This window comes from Ciconia boyciana, chromosome 5 (genome assembly GCF_034638445.1).
Source record: "Ciconia boyciana chromosome 5, ASM3463844v1, whole genome shotgun sequence".
In the NCBI taxonomy this organism is placed as follows: Eukaryota; Metazoa; Chordata; class Aves; order Ciconiiformes; family Ciconiidae; genus Ciconia; species Ciconia boyciana.
In genome coordinates, this window is record NC_132938.1 from 55,632,198 (window position 1) to 55,658,267 (window position 26,070).

The window sequence follows — 26,070 nt, forward strand, 5'->3', positions numbered from 1 at the left end:
CTGCCTACCCGCCCGGCGACCGCGCACCCGGGCGTGGCCCTCTCGGCGCCCGTTGCCCCACTGCTTAACTCGGTCTGCAGCCGTGCTCTCCCTCACCAGCCAACAGCCCCGGCCACAAGCCGCAGCCGAGGCGGCCTGCCTTCCACAAAGCTTTTAATGACGGTCAGCAGCGCGGAAGAATCCCTCCTGGCGCCCCGTAGGTAAAACCTCAGCCCCTTCTCCCCAGAGGACCTGGACAGGTGTGGGGTGGCGGGAAAACAGAGGAACGACCTCAGGCGCCTACAGCGCGAGGGGGGTGTGTGTATGTCTGTGTGGTGGGGGGGGTGTCACCGCGCCGCGCGCTCGCAGCCGTTACTAACGGTCAGACCGGCGCCCCTCGCTCCCTCACCGCCATGCCACCGCCCGGCCCGGAGGGCAGCCCCACCCCACCCCAGCCCCTCTAACAAAGGAGGACCGGGGCTGCGGCGAGGGGCGGGAGCCACCGCCCTCCGCGGGGATCCGCCCCTTAGCTCCCTCCTTCCCGGCCGGGGGCGCTGCCGCCGGCCCCGCACCGCCTCCTCCCTCCGCGGCTGCCCGCCCTTCCGCGGCGGCGGGCGGCGGCAGGGTGCCACCGGGCGGGCGGGGTGTCTCTCAGGCGGCCTTGCCCGGATGTGCTACCCTGACTCATAGTCGCGCCGCACGCAGGCTCCGCGCCGCTGCCGCGCCCGCCCCGCTCCGCGCACACGCCTCCCGCGCCTCCCTCCGCGCTAGCGGAGAGGCGACGGCAGCAGCAGCAGGAGGGGAAAGAGGAGGCCGAGGCCGCGGCGGCACCATGGGTAAGTCGCGCCAGATCCGCGCTGTGTAGCCCCTGCCACCGCCCGCTCGTCTCCGGCGGGCGGGGAGAGGCGACTGGTGCAACTTCCTTGTCGGCCACCTTCCTCCCCTCCGCGCCTCAGCGCGGGAGGAGGGTCGGGGCGGCAGTGGGCCTCCACCGACCCCCCCCGGCGTTGCCGTGGCCACTGCCCGGCCCCTGCCCCTGCAGCGCAATGTTTCCGCGGCTCCTGTGCTGCTGCCGGCCGGCCCCGCCTGCTGGCTCTGCCCCGGCCCGGCGCCTGGCTGGTCAGCCCCGTGGTGCTCCCCGCACGGCACTCGCGGTCCTGAGTCTGAATTCAAGTGGGTTAGAGGAAAGATAAATTCCCCGAGTGCGAAGCGAGGTTCAGAGCAAGGAGTTATATAAGGCACCCCCAGGACGCTTTCCCGGTTACTGTTTGCATAATGGAGACGGTTGGGGTAATACGTTTAGGAGATTATTTTATAATCTCCATTCATTGTTTGTGGAAGACACAAGGACCCTCGTATTTCTCTGGCTTTTAGAAAGAGCATTACTCATGCCTACAAATGCAGCCATATTACCTCTGCCTTTTTTATCTTAAGATTGTAAATTAAGTAGTTTGCCACTTGCATGGAGCTTCCAACAAATGTCATGTGAATCTAGGAAGTACGGTATTTGATTTTTCCTTACAAAGTGCTCAATTAATTTCTCTTGTCCTCTCCACCTCTTCCTCTTGCACAAACTACAGCTCTCCCGGTATTAAACAGCCGCCATAAAACAGATTTCCCAGAAATCTGGCTGTAGCGTAGATCCCAGAGATGGGTAAGGAGTGCCCCCCTTGAGCTGCCAAAGACCCAGCCAGCCTGCCAAATGTGATGGTGGGATCTAGGTTGCAGATCCGGAGGGCAAGGAGCTGTGGTTCACAACCAGGGTAAAGAGGTGGCAGTTCCTGAATTCGGCTCAGGGGTTTGACATCAGCACTTCCTGTGGCCTTAGGTAAATCAGTAGTTTCTTTGCAGATCGCACGTATCTTTCACTTTTAACTAGAAGTTTCCACGGCAAGAAGTGGTTGCAGTGCCTCAGTTTTTCTGATTGTGAAATGAGGATAAGTACTTATTTAACGCCTTTAAAGCAATGGAGAACCTTTGGAGAATGGTTCAAATTAGAAGCTGCCAGGGTCAGGCATGAGGAGTAACTATCAGATTTTATCAGAATTAGGTAAAACTATAATGGCATAGTGAGGGTCTCTCTCTTCATGGGGGTGGAAAAGACAAGACACCAGGATTTAGTTTGCATATGTCTCCTGTCTCCATTCACAAAGTAGGACTATTAATCTCATCGTTTTGGTCAAAGTCTAGTTGTAGCTAACTCTGTTTTGGCTTCCAAAAATAAAAACTTCAGGGCATCAGCTAAAAGCTGTTCAGAAAAGCTGGTGCAGAATCGGCGCAGCGCTCCTTTTTAGATGAGACTACATGTTAGTTCCAGGCAAGTTTGTAAACAGTTTGAGAATCTGCTACAGCTCGCTGCATAAGTTAGAGTAGTTGTAATTATTTTCAGGAAGACTAAAATAATTTTCCTGTAGAATCTATCAGCACCCGTCCATAATTGCCCAGAGAGATTGCTTGTGAAAATACAGAGGAACCTTCCCCCCCCCCCGCTTCTTCACATATTAGGGCCTGATTCCACTGTCTTTAAAATCAAGGCAAACTCTAAGTAGCCTCTGCAGCAGATCTTGTTGCTCCAAGGAGCAAGTGGCAAAGACTGAAATCAGTTTCACCTTGGCTAGCAATTAATAATGACTTTCCATGTTTAAGATCTATGTTTAAGCTCATACAATCTGTGCACTAGCTTCCCTCATGCAGCTTATAGTATTCTTTTTGGTAACACATTGAATAAAAGCTGAAAATACTTAGAATTAAATCAAGGATGAATTTGTTCTTCCTATAGCTTGTATATCATTCCATAAATCATGCTCAACGAACAAGCATTTGTGGCAGAGACTGCAGTAATATCTTATAGTTAAACATATGGTCTATTCTGAATTTATGAAGGTTGGTATGGTATTAGCTGGTTTGTATACTAATGATAGAAAATGGAAACCCAAGGAGCTATGTTCTAACTCCAATCAAAAGATTTCTGTTGTTAAAAAGACTTATTATGTATATATGGATCTGCATTATCTTTACTGTATAGAAGTATCTCTGCTGCCACTCTGGTTCCAAGTGTGTGTTCCTGTGAAGACATTCTTATGGCAGTTGTTTCCTCCTAGAGGACAGTGATTTCCTCTCATTAATATAAGTTCTTTACAAAACTATCATTTTTGTTGCTTGCATTTATAGTTTTGAAAGTTGTGTCTAAGTACAGTTTAAACAAGATTCAACTTTTGGCTTCGAGAGGAAAGTTGCCTTAAGTACTCCAAGCAGTAGAGCACTTTGAATACTTGAGATGACATGGGCACCACCAGTGCTTTACTTCTGTTTTTATAAGAACAATTACAGGTTTTTACTTTTCAGTTACTAATGTAATGCTTCAGTTTCACAATGAATGGTCCCTTTCCCCAGTCAGTTCTTGGTTTTAACCTCGAAAAACACAACTGGTATACTCATGCAAACACACTGTATCCAAGAAAATCTTTCTATTTTAGAGCAGTTGCCCATGGAGTTTATTGTAAGCAGGCTGCAGTTATTCCACAGATGTAAATTAATAAAATAAACATCAGGAACTTGGTTACATGTTGACCACTCCACAGTAATCCATTGGCCCCAAAAGATGGGGAAACACCACGCATGAGAGTTTGTAAGCAGAATACAAATACAGATCACTTTTTTTTTTTATGGCACATATCAGTTTGTTTAAAGTGTTGGTGTTATGGTCTGTAATAGTGAAAGGTCATAAAAATATTCTTCCATTTTGGGAGTACTGGTTTTGTTAGCAGGAAACATAAGGCAGCCTCTGCTCTGATGAAGCTTAATACATGCTTAGGTGCTTAGTTGGGCAACAAACTGCAAAAGCAACCTGCTAGACTCTTTACAATACCTAGCAGTAATAGCACAATGACAAGATATATAAGGTATACAGGCTATAACATAGATGGATTTATTTAAGTACTGTTCATTTAGCTACACTGTTGTCAGAACAAAGATTTATATTGCCCCTCTCCTCCCAATATACTCAATTTTCTCTCCCAGTTTCCCTGAAGAATTACCACGTGCAACTATGTATCAAGTTTTGGGGCCATCATGGTGGTTGTCAAACACGAAATCCAAACTGAACCACAGATCAGGGTGTAACAAGCCACTGCCTGTCTTCAGGGCATTGGTTCATGAAATAAAGGAGGCAGGAGGGTGTGAAGCTTCAGGCGTGGCTGTGTGCAATATTGCTGTTGGGAAGATAGGAATAAACCTGCCTGCTTTTTGTTAAAAAATGTAATCGGTAGCCTCAGACATGAGAGGGAGGAAAGCTAATGAAAAGAAGTCTTCCATCTTGAGAGCTCTTTTGCTAGTTTTCTTGCAAGAGATGCAAGACAACCTAATAAGCTGCTTGGAAAAGAGATATATCAATTGCACAAAAAGATAATTTTAAATTCTTTTAAAGTTTTTGCTAAAACAATGAGACTTCTAACAACGCCAGCATATTAGTTCTAGCCAGCCAGAATACACAAATTTAAGGCAGTATAAAATGTTGTATTAACATTTCCTAAAAACAAGACTGATTTGGCAAAAGTCTTGTCTGTAAAACACAAACACGGAGGAAACTGCTTTTATACTGCATCTCCTTTGCTTCAGTAATGTTCCTCGAAGTGTGCTTCTGAAGCAGCCAGAGAGGTTAGGTTAGTTCTGACTGACCTTCCTTAATGAATACTGTTCCTGTGTTCAGGCCAATATTTGTGATCTTTTGTTATTATGTGAGACTGAAACCAACCAATTTTGTCTTTAGCTTTAGGTGAAGGGCTTCATTCACAGTATGTTTCCTGAGAACGGAATATTCAGAGGTAGTTTCAGAAGTCTGTGAGGAACATCTGGCTTTCTGTAGCGTCAAAATAAAAGTGGAAAGAGAAAGGGCAAAAGAACAGCTGAAACCTGAAGGAAACAAAGCAGTAATAATGGAAATGAGAAAGCTACCAAGACAAGAGGCAAGAATAGAAGGGAACAAAAATCCCTTAAGGGAAATGTGTGGAGGGAGAGAAATACTAGAAGCAGAGGAAAGACAGGGATAATAGATGGATGAATGGAATAACAGAGGACAGAAATAGGAGAAGGAAATTAGGAGCTCTACTCTGTGTGTCCTGTCCGTCGTGTTGTCCCCGTCCCCCCAAAAAAAAAAGTTAAGAAAATAGTTGGGGTATAAATGTAAATAAAATCAGATAATTTTTACCCTCTTTTTTTGTAGTACCATTGGGCTGCTGCTGACAGTCCTTGAGAAGACTCATTATAATTTGCCATCTTCCTCAAGTAAAGCTGATTTATTTCTGGAAGTTCTGAGAATTTAATTATTTATAAATATGTAAAAAAAAAAAAGATATTAACATAAACTAGCATTTGTTCATTAAAGGGGAAAATAATGTCATCACCATTTGACAGGAGAGAAAGCTATGGAGATTCATCTATGGCATCTGTCAAGGAGGTTGGTTGCTATCCCCTCTTAACTCTGTTGCAGGATGTAGTTCATATTTTAGGATGACAAAGGGACACTAGATAGTGACCCAGTCACTTATGTAAGAGAAAACCCTCTTTCCACTGTTGACTGGTCCACCTGGGTCTGTTCGCATGCTGTGTATTCAAGAAAACAACCATCCCTGCTGTCTTTATACTGTGGGAGGCATTATGTTTCAGATTCTAACTTGTTTCCATATTAAAATAGATTAGGAACTACATCTAAACTTCTGGAAATTAGGAGTCTTAAAATGTTGATATGTGTTCTCCAACTAATGGAAAAAAAATTTTAATGACAGTTTGAATTTTAATTGGACAAGGAGCTTTTCCTAGTAAGGGATTTTATAAGGAGCAGTTTTCACTGCAAGAACAATCTCCCAGGGCCTCTTTTTGTTAAATGTGGTCTAGAAAATTTTTTCTACTTACAAATTTTAACATAACGGCAACCAAACAAAATTGGTTTTGGTAGAGTAAAATGATAGTTAAAAGCCACAGACTTTAGAATGTTGAAGTTCCTTTTAGTGCAAAAAATAGCTGATGTGTATTAGAATTTACAGGCGCTCCAGATATGCCTAATAGAATTTGTAAACTCTTTGAAACAAATGGCTGTGGTTCAAGGAGCCTCAAAGCTGTGCACACAGCCTGGTGACGTTTGTTCAGCCTGAGAGTTGCGCGGTTCTAGTTTAGGGAGCTTTGAAGTTATGCAGAAACCCTAGTGATCTCGTACCATTCTTAAGCTGTAGCTCAAGTAGATTACAAAGTTGGCAGCTATCCAGAAGAGTTTGTCAAATCTATAAACTAGATAACTGCTCTTCATTTAATTCCAGATAGAGGACAGAATTTAGTGCATGATGCTTTGGAACCCGCAAATAAATACCACATACCTTAACTGTACAAGTATAAGTGTGTGCTGGCAAGGCATGTGTCTTAGAAATATCTCTGACTTAAAGCATGTTCAGATACATCTTCTTCATAAATTCTGATAAGAAATGTCAGGGAATAAATGTGTGTGTGTCTGCAGTAGTTGAAATTCAAAATATGCATAAATTGAGACAATGTAGATGCCGGTACAAAGTTGTGTTAAAATTTGCAGTTTAAAATAAATTAAGTGCTTTCATTTCATGCTTTCCATTTCTAGGTTAGACACAAACCTCTTAAAAATCACCTTTACACATTTAAAAATCAGGGAAAATAAAAAAAAAATCACACTTTTGCAAAGGAAATATTTTAAGTGATCCATTTCAATATTAGGTCCCATTTTCCTCATATTTCACAGCTCTTACAAGCTTACTGCTTCCTAGTCATGTATTATAGGAACATCCGAGGCATAAGTCAGTTCTGAGCTTTTATTAAAACACTAAGCTATTCATTGTGTTAGTGATAGCTCGGGGAGATTCATGAAAGTTAATCAGTGTTGTTTAAGTTCATCAGTTGGTTCCATCCACTGATACTTGCCAGCCTGACAGACACAATAATTTTGAAGAAATATGCAAAATTTGTGTATAACTTTAATTTTTTTGTTGACCCTTCCTATCAGTTGACTCGGATTTGACAAGTCATTTCAGTATCTGATTAAATCCAGTTAAGCGGGTGCTTAAATTCACATGGTGAATAGCAGCCTTTCTTTCAGACTTACTGCCTGTGCTCTGCAAATGTACTTAGTAAGACTGGACAGAGAGATGGAGACTGAGAAGACTGAGATTCATGGAGGAGAGCAGCTAAGCAGGATAGGATGGATGACATGATGAGGATTGAACAAAACCTTGGAGAAATTTGTCAGGGCTGCCAGTGAGCCTGTGGGAAACAGGCCTGTGTTTGGGAGACCTGGGGAGGTGACAGCTCAGCATCTCCTGGCAGTCTTGAGTTTGCATATCCGCTGTCAGCCGCCTGTGCATTTTTATGGCCTTCCTGATATACTAATATGGGAGCATCAGGGCACAAAACCCGCAGTTAAAAACCCTATTCTTAGCGCATTCGTCACCTTTCAGTAAATGTCTTTACCTCTAGAATACACCAGTCCAAAAAACCCCCCAGATATAACAGAATACTCATCCTTCTCTCATCCTATCTTCCATACAGTAGAAGTCTACAATTGGAAGAGAACTCTGTAATACCCAGCACTTTACAAACTCCGTTCTATCCCTTTTGCCCTTAATTATACCCAGACTGGAAACTGAAATTGCATTGTACTGTAAGGATTAATTCTGTGACAGCATTTTGTGGATGAAAGCTGAAAATTCTGCTAGCCTAGATATTTAACATAAATATCAAAAACTGTAAAACAGACCACCTGCAAGCCTTTATGGTCTCTAGGGTGAGTGGAGTGTTTGTCTGAGGAGGTCTAGGCATGACAAACCTTTGTCTAGGTTTGTCAGGCATGCTGAGGGTGGCCTGCTCTCTGGCAGCTAGTAGCTCCTCTTGGGAGTGTATTTAGAAACATTTCCTATCTTTGATGTTGGACGTGACAGTCTAGTGACTTAAATTAATGGGACTATTTTAACATTTCTAGCCTTAAATGCAACCTGACAAGTATATGTCACTATTTACAGGGCCAGTAGCACACCTGTTCCTTTCTCTAGCCTTGCTAAGTTCATTCCCGTATCCCTTCTCTAGGGAGAAATCCCATTGTGCTCACAGTCGACAGCACCCAGTACCCTGCAGGCATAACTTGAGTTCAGTACTGCCAAATAGCTACTTGTGCTACATGAAGGCTTTGGAACAATTTCCTTAAATAAAAATGCTGTTTTATCTTGACAGCAGGAACAAAGCATGGGAAGAGAAAAGGGTTTTAAAAACAAAGCAGGACTGTACACATCTTTCTTATCTAAATCTTCCCTGTCCACAGAATGTTTAACTTACCCCTTCTGGGCCTCTGGAGGAACTGACTGAAGTCAGTCTTGTGAGTCCAGTGTACTTGGTAATAGTATCTTCATATCTTTGACCACTTCCTTCAGCAATCTTCCAATGTGCACACTGGAAGTCACTAGATTGCTGGTCATGTTAGGACCCTGTTATACAAATACCTAAGACACTCCTCCTGAACTTCAGTGAGCAGTTTAAGAGCAAATGTAGTGAGTGGACATGACTATCAAGAGGAGTGGCAGCAGCAATGAACAGTTATGAGGTATTTCCACACTTACCTTTCTTTTTTTTCCTCTCCCCTAAGTAACTAGTAGCCATTATTTTTCCTCCTTCCTCTCGCATGCTTATATGTTGAACTACTTTTAGGATCAGGACGTTGTTCTAAGGAGGGGGGGAAAAGGCCAACCACAACAGAACACTGGTCTGTGAACACATTCATTGTAAAAATGTCTGGTATGATTAAATGAATTTAAAAATCCATTAATATGCTTTATACAAATACATTTGCTCTCATCCTGCAGAACCTGTTGGGCGGTCCCCTTTCTTACCTGGTTCTCCACAAAGCTCAGGGAGAATATACAGACATGCTGGTTCCTGCCATATGAAATTAGGGGAAACACAGGGAAATGTTGACGATTGAGGGAAAGAGATGGAACATGTACATAAGGGATTGCTGACAGGAACCAAGCAGGTTCAGGGTTTTTGTTTGTTTTTAAACCTTAGCAATAAAAATTCATCACCCGTTTACAGCATCACCCATTTTCAGTCCAATCAAAGATACTAATCAATACATTTACACGTAGCAGTGCCCAAAATACAGTGTGCACTTTCCAGGCAAAAAACACACGTGTCTATCTGATATTACAATGTACTTATTTTCTTTGCGTCTTTTCTCTTTTACCTAAGAATCCTTTCCTACTCTTTGCACTCTCTTCCACAGCCATCCTATTCCTTCAGGCTTCTTTATTTCATTGCCCGGTTTTCTATAACATCTTCTTCCTCTCTACCTCCTCCAGTTGTCTGTTCTTTTCCGTCTTTCCTCCCATCTCCTACTCTCTCTCCTCTGGTTCTGTCTTTATTAATTAAATATCTGACAGCTTCTTCCATCATCTACCCTTTCCACTGTCTTTGTTAGGGAAAGAATTGAAAAACTGGTGCTCCGCTTTCTAATTTGAAGAGCTGAAGTGATTTTTTTCTTCTCTTCAGTTAAACATCAGTTATTTACAACCAGTTTAAAATCATGCTTCAGTTTTGCCTAATGTACTTATACAATAAGTGAGAATATATGAAAGAATGCATCTCGTAGGAAAGAAATCATACAGAATTGGGCCCTATTCATGTAAAAGCTATTTGTACAGCATTCTTGTACCCACACAAAGCCCACACGGAGTACCACTGAAGTCACTGGGATCCTGGTTTTCTGACTCAGCTGTAGCAGCGCTTAAACTGCCCTGCTTTGGTGAAACCATATAAAATGGCATGCATCACCCCATCCTTTGAAGACGTAGTAATATTGGCTCTCCAGTTTATACAGTTGGGGGAAAAATGGCAGACATTGGACTGATTTTTGACCATCAGAAACACTGTTAAAATGTCTTTTATTCATAGGTATGATGCTATACTAACATATAGTATCTGAAGGAACTTGCCAAATGAAGAGCCATATCCTATGATAAAGAAAATTATTTGGTGAACTTGATTTTTCTTAAAAATTGATGGAATTATATCATTTATATAATTTGTTATATCAAAGAAGAAACCAGTTTAACATGGAGATCATCATATTAGAACATCCTCCTGTAAAAGGAATAGTAAGCACAGTGTCATAAGCAATTAATATACATATGGTGACCTTTGTTCTATCTTGTAGCAGCATAGGGAGAAAGAAAAATTATGTTTTCAGAAATCGGCTTCAGAAACTCACTCTGTAGCCATTACATGATGGCTTTCGATGCTTCCTGATATTCCCAGAAAATGTTAGGAATCCCTCTTCGCAAGACTGCTACACATTATGCTTCTGATGACACATATATTAGAGTGTGGACACTTAACGCTTTGAAGGCAACAATGGTGGAGAGAAACAAAAAGCAATTCAATATACTTCTTCAGAATGCATGTTCCTCCCAGAAATGATCTGAATTGCTCGTTTATCTTTATGAAGGCCATAACTTCTCCCTTTACGAGGAGGGTGAAGGCATCACAGTTCTTTTTTTGGCTGTTGAGAACAAGGTAGAATTTAAGACTTCTTATACAGTCTCTGGAAGAGACTTGGAAGAGTTCTCTGGTGAACATAAAATTTGAGTTCAGTGCATGAACAGTTCAAAACAGATGGCTGGAGAGAGAAATGCCCTAGATAATACAGCACTTCATGTTAGCAAGGGGTGGCCTGTTTTTCTGTTTTTCTTTAAATTGATATTAAATAGGCTTTCTGATAAAAAGCAACAGCTGTGGACTACTGGATTGTTTTTAGCCTACTTAGCTCTTCCAATTCTGAACAGTTTTCTGTACTTCAGTGATCACAACAGCAAGGTGTCACTTCGAAGCCAGCATACTTAGCAACTATTTAAACTAAACTCTTTTCTTTTCTAAAATCAGAAATGGTCATCAACAAAACAGAATTTTTGGCTGTACATAAAGAACTTGCTGGATTTTTTGAAAGCTGGTTAATAGGCACATTTTACAAAATGACTTAATCTTTGGCAGGTTTTTTGAAACATAGGCTTTTCTGTTTGACCCTTTTTATGTCTTAAAAATAAATAGATGAGCCTATTAATTTTTTTTTTTCCATTACCAGAAATTTATTTCTTACAATCAGAAATATGCTGAGGAGCTTGCTTGAGATTAAGATTAGACTCCGTTTGGGCAGACAGAGATGTAACTCTGAGATCAAGGATTAGATATCAAACTTGAAAATTCAGGAATTCTTGCAAGCTCCTGATTTTTTTCCTTCTTTCTTCTCTCCGGACTCATGTACTTCTTCCAAAAGCAGCCGTTGTAACAAAACAGACCTCTTCTGATTTTGGTCACAATTTGGAATTAAAATATTTTTGTTTTAACAATTTTCATTTTAACACTTAATTGTTGGCCTCTCAAAGAACAATCAGAATAGGTTTTTGATTGTTGGTTATATTGTATTTATATAACAGTAAAAGATTCTGTACTTGTTAGGCTTTGATCATGTAGGATGTGTTGGACTTTGGTGTTATTTTCTAATACCTTAAGAGGGTCAGTGCAAATTTAGAAGCCAAATTCTGCTTGTTACACGAGCGTACTATTCTGCTCTGTATTTGTGGAATTAATTTGTCCCCAGAATTCAGCATATCATCTGAATCTTTTCATTCTAGAGGTTACTGCTGCTTCATCTAATGCAATCTAAGGGTAACGTAAAAGCATCAGACAAGAAAGTCTGGTTGCTTTGACATGAAAGACCTACGTGCTCCACACAGAGCTTATAAAGAGGCATTAATTTAATGAAAGTAAAACTTTTTATTCAGTGCTGAGACATGACTTCTTTAAATTGAATACAGCAAACTCTATCGAATGACAGATTTAAGTGTGTGTTGTAGTTTTAAATGATTAGTGTGCTTAAAGTGACCTGGTTGCAGAGCATTTAGAAAAGGTAATCTGTTGCAACCAGCTTTGCTGCTGAAGCCTCTGTGTAGTCAGATTATGGCCTCAGTTCCCCATTGCCCTGTATTATGCTTAAAGTGACTGCAAATTTGATTTAAGGTGGTAATTGGGCCCAAATTGTAGCTTTTATATTCTGCCTGGGCATAAATGACCATAGGATAATGGGTAATAAAGTGATGGGTAATAAAATTATACCCATGGTGCCTTCATATTTGAGATGACTTGAAGGAGTCTCATTTTTAAATACTCATCATGGTTTAGTAGAATTAATGGTTTTAAGATCTGCATACTGTTTTGAGACTGCAGTGACTCACAGCTTTTCTGGAAGCCAGAAAAAGCTGCAGATGTTTGGAGAATTTGCGGCACAAGGGAATTAGGAGTTGTATTCTCAAAAGACTAGTCGGTTCAGTGTATCATGATGTCAGACACAGATGAGGAAATCTGACTTCTCATGCACTAGAGAGAAAAGGTAGATGTGCTGGCCATGGGTGACAAACAGACAGTTACTGAAAAGATAAGAGCACTGAGCTCTATCATTAAAAAAACTCTTCAGAGAGATCTATAAACATTAATTCATCTCAATAGCCTTTTAAGTGAGAGGGTGAAGATAATATTTTGTTTAACTACATGAAAAGTGAAGCACAGAAATAAAAGCAAACTCAAATTTAGCCCTTCTCCCACCCCCCAATCTGTTTCTTTAAAAAAGTGAAAGCAACAAGACCGAAACAGTAGATTGTAAAAAGGCGTCTTCCTCTCTACCCCGATCCTCATGCAGGACTTAATGTATTGCAGAAGGCTGGTATTGATACAGATAGGAAAATAGGAAATAAGTGAAAACTAGATTTTTTACCTTGAACTTTGAAAAGTGAAAGTAAACAAGTAGCCTAACAAATGAAAGGCACTCTGTGCAAAAGAGATTGGTTCAATATATGTGAAAACATTTGCTCCTAAAATTTAGTTTTCTAGTGTGACACTGCATCATTAAAAGAGATATCGAGGTGCAAAAGTTGTCATAATGACAGCTAGAATTAAAACCAGCATTTTTGAAGGCCTGTGTTCAGACCAAAACTCCTTATTCACCTCAAAATGTAAAGTTTCTGGGCATTTTGATAATTACTTCATTATATACATATCATCTCCTAACAATTAATGGGCTCAGAAGTTCCTAACAACTTGTTTTAATAGGAATGTGGAGAGTTAATATACTTTTGTAGTTCTACTAGTAAACAGTTCACAAAATCACCTCTGTGGTACTCATGTTCCATTTGTGTCATGTACACTGTCATCTCACAAATTTTGAGATATGTTTAACCAGAATTCACATTTTTAATCTTTTTTTTTTTCTTTTCAGAGATAGAAATAATTAATAATCTTTCCTCAGTATTAAAATATTGCTACAGAAAGCAAGGCTCATTCAAGCTCTTTTTGTTTGCCTTTACAACTGAAGACCACAGTGAAAGGGAGTCCACCTTCTCTGTTCTTCAAAGTTGTGCTCAGAACCTTCTGGAATAATATGAAGGACTTGGCAAATCAAGATAGTTTTGCATCATACTCAACAAGTTGCTTTTTCCCAATAGTAGGACTTAATCTCCATGATATTTTACAATCACAGTCTGTCATCTTATATGTGGGAATTTAAGCAGTACCAAAAATACATACACTGTTGAGTAAATGCAAGACAAGAATCTCACAATGAAAATTAACAGTATATTAGCAAGAGAAAATCAATAATTTTATACATACAAAGGAGTCTTCTCTTACCTGTGTTTGAGGATTTTTATTCTTGAGCCCCAAACTGCTACATGTTTTGTAGAACAAAAGGATACTTACCTGTTTGGAAAGAAAAGGAAAAGATTTGTTATATAAGAGTTAGATAGCAGAAATAGTCAGATCAGAATTTTTCCAATCTGTGCTCTGCTAATTTTTAGTAATACCAAGCAGTTACATTTTGTCACACAGCAAGACTTAGATGTACCTGTAATAAGCATGTCCTACTTGGAGGCACTGTAATAAGCCCTGTGGTAGAAACAGTGACGGTGTTTTGAGCTGAAATTTGAACAGATTCATGGAATCATAGAAGAAATACAAAACTGTCATTTGAGAGGATTTTGAAACAGGACTATTGCCAACAGTAGAACCAGGTCAACTATGACTTTGTCTAACTACTACAGAGGCTTCAAGTAGTCTTTGTAACATCCCTTCAGGTAGCTGCAGGCCCCCCTTAGCCTCCTCTTTGCCAGACTAAAGAAGCCCCCAGCCTCTCCTTACATGTCATGTGTCATGGGCACATGCCTGTCTTGGTAGTCCTGTCCTAGACTCTGTCCCGTTTTTTAGTATCCTTCTTGATCTGGGACACCCAGAACCAGACAAAGAATTTTGGGACACACAAATTCTTGCCAGGCATCAAGCAGAGCCTTGATCTGCTGGCCACGCTCCTAATATAACCAATATACAGTTTGCTTTATTTACCTTGAGAGCACGCTGCTGCCTTATGTTTTACTTGGCATCCAATATAACCCCCAGGTCTTTTCAACAGTTTGTTCCCAGCCTGCATTGATGCTTGGGGTTATTCTGCCTTAGCTGCAGAACTTGGCGCTTATCCATGTTGAACTTCATGAGACTTCTGTTGATCCAGTCCTCAAGTTTCTGAAAGGTGCCTCTGGATTGCTATTTGGTATGTCAGCCGTTCCCCCAAATGTAGTGTTGTCTGCAAAAGATTACAAATGCATATCTACCTTCAGGCTGTAATGTTTTCAAACACAAACTGCATACTCAAAATCTGCAGTTTAACCAGTCCATATAGGGCTGTGTAGACTCACATTTGACTTCCTGATACTAAGTAAAGCAATGATAAACACTTCATATCTGTGACTCTAGAAAAACTAGAAAAGTCTGTATACTTGAAAAAATGTCTAGGAGTGTTTGTTAGACTAGCATTTGCAGTTGCAAGCGAACACGAGTTACTGGAAATAATTTAATGCAAGTGAATAGAGGATGGCAAACCTTAATTTGTGCACACCCAACAGACTTAATGCTGCAGAATCACGCTGATGATGAAATATGGATTCTCAGGTGCAGCGTAAATGGGATTTCAGCTTTTTCTGTGCTACATTACTTACTTACCTGATAGAAATGCATTGAGATTGACTTGCAGGAGCAATTAATGGGGGAACCATTGGGTCCAGGTCTCCCAGTCATTCTCATGAGAGCTCTACTGAGCATGCCTTAGTTCACACTTTGCATGTCCAGTTTCCTTTCCAGCTAAGCAGGGGACAGTGCATACCTTGAGCTTTCTCTGACATGGAATTTGATGAGCCAGAATGCATACTTAGAAGCTCTCCCGAGTCCCCCAGTTTAGTCATAGCCGCAATCTGTCTGTCATGGCCCATATCTGACTTAACTATAGAGGTAAAAGCCCCTACCTAAATTAGGTTCATTTATCCCAACACATTGTGCTTTTACTTGTGTATTATTATTTTTTAATTTTTTTTTTGCCCAGCTTTGGTAATAAATTTTTATCAACCTGGAGCAAAAGGAAGCTTTTCCAAGGTAGATGAGTCTACACTAGCAGAGTTATTTGGTAGCATCTGCCACTATTTTTATCCCTCTAGAGCACCTATGGTGTAGACCTGAAATAGGACAATCAAAACTTTTGCTCAACTAGATCAGAGAATAATTCTTTTTGACAGTGGCATTTAATACTTCTCTAGTGGGACATAACTGCACTGTTTTTCAAGAGATTTTCACAGTGGATCCTACTCACAGGGAAGACAAACTTCAGTATAAAAGGGTGGCAATGCACAGACATGCATTTCCCTGGGATATTTTAGATTCTTCAGTGCTAGTAGAGTTTGTTAGTTCTCACCCCTGGGCCTCCCTGTAATCTTTGCCTTAGAGGAGTCCAGCTCTGATTACACATGGAAAGTGCTGACATAGAACAGGGGAGTTCTTAGTCTGAGAAGGCCTGATGTGGTCTAGATGAGACGTAGAAGGAGCTATGCATGTCCTGTCATCTGCTGGATTTGTATGGGATTTGGAATTACCAACAGTTACCAAACTACTACTCATTGTGCCTAGCTGCCTATTTCAATGGGACATAAGGAAGGAGAAAGACTTCTTTTTATCTTGTGCTTACAGCTGAAACATTAGCAATTTTCCTGATAAATATTGCTTTAAGGATCAATTGCTGACTGTATTAATTAATATTACCTCAATAACATTCCATATGAGGCTTTTGTGTGTTAATAAAATGGAGAGGAAGGATATTAAACCTGATAATGCTTTTTCAAATTTCTGTTCCTATACGCAGCTTCTGGAAGTAAATGGAATATGGCTAGCAACAAAGCTGCACTGATCTGTGCCTGCTGATACAGAAGCATCCTGGTCTTTTCCTCATTTCATTAAAACCTCAGCATATCAACAGTAGTTAAAATTGACAGCAGCTTTTGGCTTGTGCATAATCCGCACATTTATTCCATGAAATGTGTCTCTAAGCTTTCCCCCTGTATCGTGTGACAACTTCTGAACTATTCTTTTCTCCACTTCCCCTTCCTTCCACTTTCAAGGGACCAATTATAATTGAGAAAATAAAGTTTCAGAAAAAAACATAATTGGAAGACTTAATAGGAGAGATTCTTTCCTGAACTGTGGTCCCTTTGTGGCTGGCATCTGTGGGAGTTATATATGCTGACCAAGAGGAATTTCCTTGGCACAAACACTATAAACGTGATAGAGAGGACTGTGCTGTTCCTTAATGTTGATGCAAGATGTCTAGTGGAGGATGGGCTAGGGCACATTGTTGGAGTTTTTCAGAGTATTGACAGACTGTTGCAAAGATTCTTAGTGTCTCTTGACTGTCAAGCAATCCATAAATAACTCCTCAGTGCACTCAGTTATGCTAAAGGCTGCAGCATCCTTGTTATATGCAGGAGCTGGTCAGGAAATCACCACTCAGAAAATCATGCTGGGTTTTGACTTCTATTCTCTGCTTCTCTGCCTTCTGAAGTATCACTGCATCTTTCAGCCCTAATGGCAAAAGGACTGGCAGTCGATCAGTAGCTCAGTCCTTCTAAGAGTCTGTCTGTGTTGGGGAGTTTACTGACATTATAGACCAGTGTAACAGCACAACTGCAGTTAACAGTGATACAGTTCTGAGACAATGATTGAAAGTGGCATAAAATAAATAACATGAATATCCTGAAAGACTTACTGACTTACTGCAGTGGAAGTTTCTCTGTAGACGCATGGTTAGGGACAGACTGCTTTACACACGTGCTCTGGGTTTTAGGTGCTGGTTCCCAGTGTGGCATTCAGAAACCTGAGCCAAGAGTTTTGGCTCTCTAAATAAACAATGCCTGGAGAGTTCAGAGTAGGATCAACTACTGAGCTCAGCAGGAAACCACCCATAATTAATATGCATACTATTTTCTGATCAGGACAGTTTCCACCTTAAGCCCAGGGCCTGGAATTATTTCTTAGAGGTGGATGCCTGCACCTTTTCCATGAAAGTCTGAACCTTCATTCCTCCTTCTTTTCAAATGTGAATAGAGGAAGAGGCGCAACTGGGTTACCACCTTCACCGTCCTTGGGCTAGGCACACGTTTACACAGGAAAGAGAACAGTCCAGGCTTTTTCTCTGGCTGAAATTGAAGCTGTGCCCTCAAATAGACCAGAAAACCAGGCCTAATAGCAGTATGCATTCATAGCCTATTAGTCAAGCCATGTTTTTTAAAAGGTGGAGGTGTTTAGTTCCAGCACTTTTTCCTGTGACTGCTGGTTTGTTTTATGCAATGACTGCTTAATATAAAATGTATCAACAGAAGAGGTAGAAGGTGTTTCAGTCCTCACATGAAAAATATAAAAATCTGATTTGAGTATGTTTCTGGGAAATGGTGTTTAAATCCTTTCAGGTAGAGGATAGTATTTGGTTTATTTTCATGTTTAGGCTAATATGCAAAAGGCACTTTCATGTTTTTGCCATCTACTTTCTATTGGATGCTAGTGCCTTTCTCCAAGAATTTCTATGTTGCCTGTGTGTACAGGTCACATTCAAAGAAGGGCCAAGAAGAGTTGCTCCCTCAGAGTTCCCGATAAGGCTAATACATGAATTTGGTTATTAAGCTGCCTGAGAGGACTAGGAGGGTTCTGGATTTGGGCTTAAGCTGCATGCATGTGGAACTTCAAAAGAAAAAAGGTTAAATTTCTCCAGAATTTGGTGACAGCTGAATGGGACCATGGGAGGTAGGCTTCCTAGAGTCATCTCTGTGTATAAACCTGATTTTTTTTTTCCTCCCCTGTGATTTAAGGGTCAGTCAAGATCTGCTTGGTCATCAGAGGGATAAATGTCTTTGAGAGTACAGTGCACATTCTTGATTTGGGGGCCATAAAATTGGCAGCTGTATCCAGTTGTCACAGAACCTTGCATCCCTTGTGAATGAAACATATCCCAAGGATTTGTTTGTCCTCCCTATCTGCTATTAGCTCTGCCCTTCATTCTTGAGACCTGTAGATTGTATGCAGAGCCTGACTCCTTTCAGTTTCTGTTGGTATGACTCTTTACTTAGTCTGAGAGATGGTTAAGCAGTGAAAGCAAAGCACTCCTCCACTTTGCAACACGCTCAGATCCTGCTTGTGGAGGAAGCAAATGACTTGCAATTTAACGTAACAAGTGGAATTTTGCAGAAACCTTTTGTCTTTTAAAAATACATTAAGGAAAAAAAAGTCTTGGTTGCCTTTTTTATTGAGCTTCCTACAAATACATGTGTCTTGGGAGCATTTAACTTTTTTGGAGGATGTTGTCCAAACACAGCTGGTTGCAGAATGGGGGATTAATAGTTTAATTAAGAGTCATGAGCTTTAAGACATATAAGGTAGCCTTTTCTTTTGGAGATTTTTTCCCTTGATTTGCACTCTCAGATTTTCTCTCTCCAAAACCGTATTGTCAGTGGATACGTATTGCATCTTCTCACTCATTCAAATCTTCATTATAGTGGTTTGAAGTAATACTTGAGGCCTATAACATTTGGATTATGATTTACCCAGCTGTGCATACGTACTGTAATGTGCTGCCTCAGAACATCAGTACCATGTTTACTGCACTGTCACTGTTGTATAATTTTTACTAAATAAAGCTCTTAAATGCTGTGCAGAGGTTAATGATAACTTATAACTACAGCAGTCATGCAGAATACTAGTGTGTTTTGTGGAAATCTTTCTTTAAAATGGGTTTATACTAAGCATCTTGTGCACCATTTTAATTTTGCCATCTGATTATGCAGTTTTATGTCAGTCTTACATGAAAACTCAGTTGAATCCTTTTCCTCTAGAGAGCATCTGAGCTGATCCTATCACTGCAGTGTTTTTATTGATGCTCTATGTTCTATGCATTCTTAAGTGAGAGCAAATAACTGCATTAATAGGTAAATATTTATCACTAGAGGGATTAACCACAGATGTCTACTAATCTTAGTAACACCAGGTTTAAGGCAGTACGATACCTTTAAAAACAAACTCTAGATTACGTTTTGGCCCTAAAAGCTTATAGAGGAATGATACTGACAACCCAATCTTCAATTTACAATATGTGGGCACCACAGTCTGCCTACGAAGTGCATATTGTTGATTTGGGGCCATCTTAGTAATTTGTGCTAAACTGCTAAATTGAAGGACTAGTGGCATCAGACAGTCTCACCAGCCAAGAAGCAGTGCTTTCCAGGATTGACTTAATTTCCTTTGTATCCTTCAATGACATTAGATAATATTAAAAGCTTTTTTCTCCAAGGCATGAGGAGACTGTCACACTTCTATCAGCTCTTCTGTGGTTAAAGGAAATTTTTGAATTACAGGTTTTAACAATTGTGTTTTCAGGAGGAAAGTCTTACTCTTATGTTATAGTCTTTCCTTCCCTTCCTTCCTTGGGATAAAAATGTTTTGCCAAGAGTAACTTTAGTAGGAGAATACAGGCAAACAAATACTTACCACCATATGAATTTTTAATTGTAAGATGTTTGTAAATAAAGGGGTTTAGCATCACATATTAGATTTGCAACCGATATCTTTCTAACAGACTTTGACTGAAAACCAAACAATAGCACAAATGGCAGGTCACTTACATTACGAACTTTTTTGCACACCTTCATCAAATTCAAACAGTATATTTTCAGGACTGAAAGCTTTCATGCATAGTTTGCAATTATCATGTAGCTTGTAATTGAAAGTAGTGAATTTTTTTTGTAATTTTTGGGAAAATTAAATAAAAACAATTAAAAGCAAACTTTGAAAGTTCTCTGGAGAACAGCATAAACCACCGTTAAGACTTCAAATCTAAGGAATATGTGCCCATTGGGACATCATTGTGAAGTCCCCCCATCTGACAAGATGCAGAGGCTGCAACTCTCAATCTTCTGCTGGGATAGAAAATTGGGGGAAAACTGCATGCTTCCATAAAAAGATAACTGCGGGGACAAGTGTAGTAGATTAGCTGGTTTAGGATATATATCTTGTTGTCAAGAAGGAAAATGGAACTTGCATGAGTGTTGTTGCATAACTGAATGTCTTATGTCTTTTTAATTAGGAACAACTAAGCTAATTTCATTTATGACTTTTTAATTTGTTTTTAAGCTTTATTTTACCAGTGATAGATGTATTATTTTATACTTATATGTCTACAGAAAATGTAAAAGAACAGAATACAAAGTGACCTTTATAATTATATCAGGATAAATATTTAATCTCCTTGCTAACGTTTTGTTGAAGTGCGTTGTGTGAGCCCTCAGTCTTTCAATGTCTAATGTTACATTCTGTGTCAGGCATCAGAGGTTTCTCACAGAGCTAACATGCTAAGGGAACTATATCAGCACAGGACAACATAGTAGAAACTGCCATGGAGAAACTCAAGTCAGTAGCTGGACCAGGAGAAAATGGGTTGCTAAGAGTGCTCTGATCAACCTTGAGTTTAAAACTAGCTGCTTGAAGATCCAGCAAACAAAACAATTTCTTAGCTTGGAAAAAGACTGGGAAATTCAAGTCTCCGTATTTTAAGAGTTTTTAAAGGGCTTACTGTTCAGAAAGGTGCTCAAAGTCCAGACTTCATTCTAGAACAGTATGCATTTGCAGGTAGGTACAACAATTTGTATCCCGTAATCACATGCAAAAAGACAGTAGCAAAATGAAGAAAAGTTATTAACTGCTAAGAATTTAAGATTTCAGACCAGGAGTACAAAAGCAGATTACATACATTGTTAATTTTCAATCACAACTTCTTTTAATCTGCCAAGATACCTTTCAAAATGTAGCACTAAGTGAGTAATTATAGAACATGTGGAAACATCGTTACGTTCTGTTATTAGGTCTCTTACAGCCTTTCCTTAAAGCTTCACAGCTTTTCCTAGATTAGTCGCTATTTTTCCGCTGCTCAGGCCTATTTTATTTTCTGTAGTAGATTGCTTTTTGGGTCCTAGTCATATATGCTATGGCTTTGGAGAGTGGAATAGCTAGTTTTAATTAAGTCCACAGCCAAGAGTTGAAAGTGAATGTCAAAGCAAAGATCTTTCTCTTCAAATCCTTTCCAAAACTCCATTTTGTTGAATTGCCCACAAATTAATTGAAACAACAATAAAAATAGTCTATATTTTTACAGTTTTATTCCCTTTGGTATCTCATTGCATGTTAGGACCTCCAAGTGTTTATGCACACGTGGAAGACTACTTACAAAAATACTCCAGTAAGAATGAAAAAGTTACTCACAGATAAGTAGTGACAGAATCAGGCCCTTGTCTGTCTTCTGAGTGCTAATCCTACAGAGATTTAAGATATAGATTAATCCTGTTAATTTACAGATTTGATACTTGATTCAGTTAAAAGATGTTGAGGGATAGGAATGAGGAGGGAGTGTTACTAAACCACTTCTTATAACTGAAATAGCATTTTTCTCTCACTGTGATTTCTCACATCCCAGACAATTGGTCCACTAGCAGAGAGTCTGGTGGAGCATTCAGTGTTTTACCTGTCTCTTTTGACTCAATACAGTGCAGAAGTGGATCACCTAGATTACCTCTGCCAGTCTTGCAACATTGTGAATCCTCCCTGATAATTTGGCTATTACTATGATTATTTTAGTAGCTGTTTTGCGTTGAAGGCCATAGACCAGGCCAAGCAATTCAGTGCTATGTGTTTATGATGTATATAACCTTATCAGATAGACTCATAGCATCACACGAAAAATTAAGTCATTAGGGACATCAGAGGTCACCTAATACAGCCTCCTGTGCCAGGCTGAGCTAACTTTGAAGCTACATCAGGTCACTCAGAAAGGTTTTTTTGTTTTGATTGGGGGTGGGTTTTTTGGCAAACCAATTTTGGTTTTCGAAGGCAAATTTGAATATAAATTACAGTGTGGAATTTATTTTTCTGTATTAAATACACATATTTTAGCACAGTGACTAGAAAATAAATCCATAACTTATTTTGGCACTAAAAGATATATACTTAGTATATACTGAGCGTAGTACCCATCTGTTGCTGAAATCTCTCTCATTGCTCAGAGCGGTTCTTGAGATTTGTTTCCCCTGTGAAGATTTTTGTCACTGAACATTACTTTAACTTGCTGTCTACTGTGACTTTAACTCCCTGTACCTACTCCTATTCTGTTGGCCCTGAGCAGGCTGAGCAGATTCTTACTATGTTTGCAGTTTTAGAACAACTATGCACCAGGTTTTCACTTTCACTTTGTATTTGCCTAATAAGGAACTTGGAGCAGCAGTAGATTGAACAATCCTAAATGTTAGAAAAAATGTATAAACCCAAGCAGCAACCCAAAGCAAAACCTCAGCAGTTTACTTTCAAGGTTAGTTTCAAGTTTACGTGAAAGTAAACTTGTTAGAACCTAGCCATCTGTAGACTATTAGGTTCGTATTTGACCAAAAAAAAAAAGGTAAATAAAAAAGCTGTCAAATGACTCTTGAACATTCAAATGGCTCAAAGGCTCTTTGTGTGGTAATGTTGGCACAGCTCCTAAGTGACCAGATGGAATTTTATTAACACTCAACAGGACAAGGGCTGAGATTTTGTTTCTTAACTTACTATATTTGAAACGCTTGTAGAGAATGTGTCAGAAAGCTTGATACTTTTTCCTACTACGCAAAATTACACATATACCTTCCCTTAATGCAAAGATGTTGACTGCTTTAGAGGTTGTCATTTCTGTAGGGTGGGTAAGAAAAGAGATATGAGATGTATGGTAATTTAAATATCACAACTTTTTAGTGAATTTTAAAAAGGTGTTTTTATATACACAATGAGTGGTCATATTAAAAGCAGAATTTAGAAACAGGCTTTTTAATAAACAGACTTAAAGAATGCATTTTTGTAAGAGAGAACAAAACATATCTAAGTATTAAAATAACCTTGATTTCTGACATCAATAACCACTGCCAGTAGTGATGTCAGATTTCCATTTAAGGACTCTGGTAAACATACAAAACCATGTGAATTTATATGAATCCTCCTTTTCTGGCATCATCATGGGTTTATTGTCAGTAAGAAATAACTGAAAACTGAAAATCTCCATTGTCTCTAGTAAATCGCAGGATGACCTTCAAACCAGACAGCTTAAGAAGCAAAGAAACAAAATCTTTAACATGCTGTAGACCCATTGTTTGCCCTGTGCCTTTTAAGTGCTTCCTTTCCATATTCAAGGTTTTCAGGGAACTCATGATAGCTAGAAACGTGCTGTTACAGATTAGTATTTTGTAGCGTCTGACTTACCTGAGGCTTCACAAAGAACACTGATGTAACATACAATTAGAGTTAGCAGTACTAATTTTGAGCCTGCCTATCTTATTCAGGCAAAATTCTCACTGTTGCTGGTGAAAGATGAGCCTGAGGGCTTTGTACAGAATCAGATCCTGTATTTGTTCAATAACTCAAACTGGTAGCATAAGTATAGTTATGACAGATATTGTACTGTGGACTTATATTGTATAATTTAAATGTACTTAACTTGCATAGTGTAGGCCAAAGACCAGACCCAGAGCTTGTTGAAGTCAGTGGGAGTTTTTCTCAGCTGCTTCTTCAATGCTGTTGCCAGTCCTGAAACTTTGTATCCTCAGCCTTATATTGCCTGATTTTCATTTATTTATGTATTTATTTTATTTTTATTAAAGCCCCAGGTTATACCTTTCACGTAGGAGAAGATGATAGGCCCAGTATCGTTACAAGAGGAAAAAGTAATTTTAACTTATTTATTGAAAAAACTAGCAGTACATTAACCTTATTATATAGATTAGGAATGTATACTTCAAATCTAAATCATTGTCCTACATTATAACATCCTGCAAGTGTCCATTCAGACTAACTTCTGGCATTAATATGTGCTATTTTATTGCTTAACAAGCTATATTTTGCACACAACTTGGAAAAAGTGTAAAGAATTGGGAGCCCCATTAAATTGTGCAAGGAAAAAAACCCCCGGTGTTTGTTCTAATATTATAATATATATATTAAATCAGTGTTTGTTCTAATATAAAGATAACGAAAAATTCAAAAACATTTTAGGAAAGTGTTTTCCTCTTACTTATATGTGTAATGTCTAGATTAGCATTTGCCATCTGTAGTCAGTTAACTTGAATCACATTAGGATCAAGACTCTTAGCGTAGGTACGGTCAGAAAAGGTTATATGCAGTAGCATAGGTGAAGATCATCTCAAAGAAAAGATTAAGCTGAGAGAGCTAACAGTTTTAAATGTGCTGTTTCTAGGCTGTACTATTTCTGTAGATTAATTTTCTTCTGTTTGTTTTCTACCACCTTTTCTCTGCTCTTGCTATCTTGACTTCACAAAGTGTCTCTTGCTTGGTACATTAAAAATGCTTCGGGCAGAAAGCATCTGGAGGAGCAGAAGAGGAAGAGAAAAGAAAGACAACAACAGAACATAACTAAACAGCAAACATGAATGAAAAAAAGAGCCAGTAAAGAGATGCAAGCCCTGCTAGTTGCATGTATGTGTGTGTGTGCATGCATGCACACATAAGCTTTTCTTTTCTATACTCCTGTTCTGTATGGTTGTCTATTTACATGTAATATATCATTGTAGGGAATGGTAGCATTGATTGATATTAAGGTTACCCCTTTATTTACAAGATCCTGTTTCAGTCATTTACTGACTCTTCAGGAATAGCTATATTCTATGCCAAGTGTCTGCTTTAGGCTGTCCATTTTAATTTGCTTGGTGGGTTTTTGTTTTAGCATTAGCAAGAAACAGGTTTGGACTATTGTTTGAAGTATCAGTAGTCATTTAAGAGATTATTTTGGTCCTGTTGTTTTTCCCCACATAATTTTTTTCATTCTGTGCATAGGGTGGGCAGTAATCCAGGATAATCTGGTGACGGAGACCTTCTATTGCCTCAAGGACCCTACCTCTTATGTTGTAGTACTTGGAAGCCATGTCATAAATTAAGGAGGGGTGGGCATGTATAGAGAAGAGTTGGTCTGACAGTTAGTAGTTGAATGTTCCTACAAAGAACTGGATCCTCCTGTCGCCCATCACACACAGTTCCTGTAGGAAAATATGGTAGGCAATTTTTTAAACCAAATACATCCCTGGTAATCTCTTATCGTATCACATGCTTTCGTGAAACCTACCTGTGAGATGTTGTGGTCTGCTTTATAGAAGTGCTGAGGATAATTCATATCTGCATCTGAAGACTCCAAAGGAATCCAGAATGTGCAGTAACTCTGGAACCTGAAAATCAGGAGCTGTCTCATGTTGGAAACCCCAAATTATGACACAAACACTTTTGACCTTAAGTTTTCTATGTTTCAGTTCTCCCATTCACTCCCATAGTATATTGAATCCATCTTACCTTATAAATACCCTGTGAAAACAAGTACATTAATATCTTTGAAACACTATGACATAATGTAATGATACTAACTTCATAATTGCCAGTGAGAAAGGAAGTAATCCTTCAGAACAGGATTTTTTAATAGTATCTGGTAAATAAGACTAGAACCACATGCCAAGAAGGAGTATAAGAGAAGACATTAAGTAGCTGTTCTTTGACAAAACATTTGTCCTGAAAGAGATAGGGATCCCTTGGAAAAAACAGTGTTCATCATTC

The 26,070-nt window shown here is 39.4% G+C and overlaps 1 protein-coding gene across 4 annotated transcripts in view; it reads left to right on the forward strand.

The window, feature by feature from the left end:
- Positions 1 to 530: 530 nt before the first annotated feature.
- RAP1GDS1 (Rap1 GTPase-GDP dissociation stimulator 1) overlaps positions 531 to 26,070 on the forward strand; it is a 103,535-nt gene continuing 77,995 nt past the window's right edge. For 3 of the 4 annotated variants that reach the window (XM_072862780.1, XM_072862782.1, XM_072862781.1), the window contains exon 1: positions 531 to 815. In XM_072862780.1, the coding sequence (XP_072718881.1) occupies positions 812 to 815 (4 nt within the window). In that variant the 5' untranslated portion in view covers positions 531 to 811. The remainder of the gene's footprint in view (positions 816 to 26,070) is intronic. The other variant, XM_072862784.1, reaches the window with a different exon arrangement.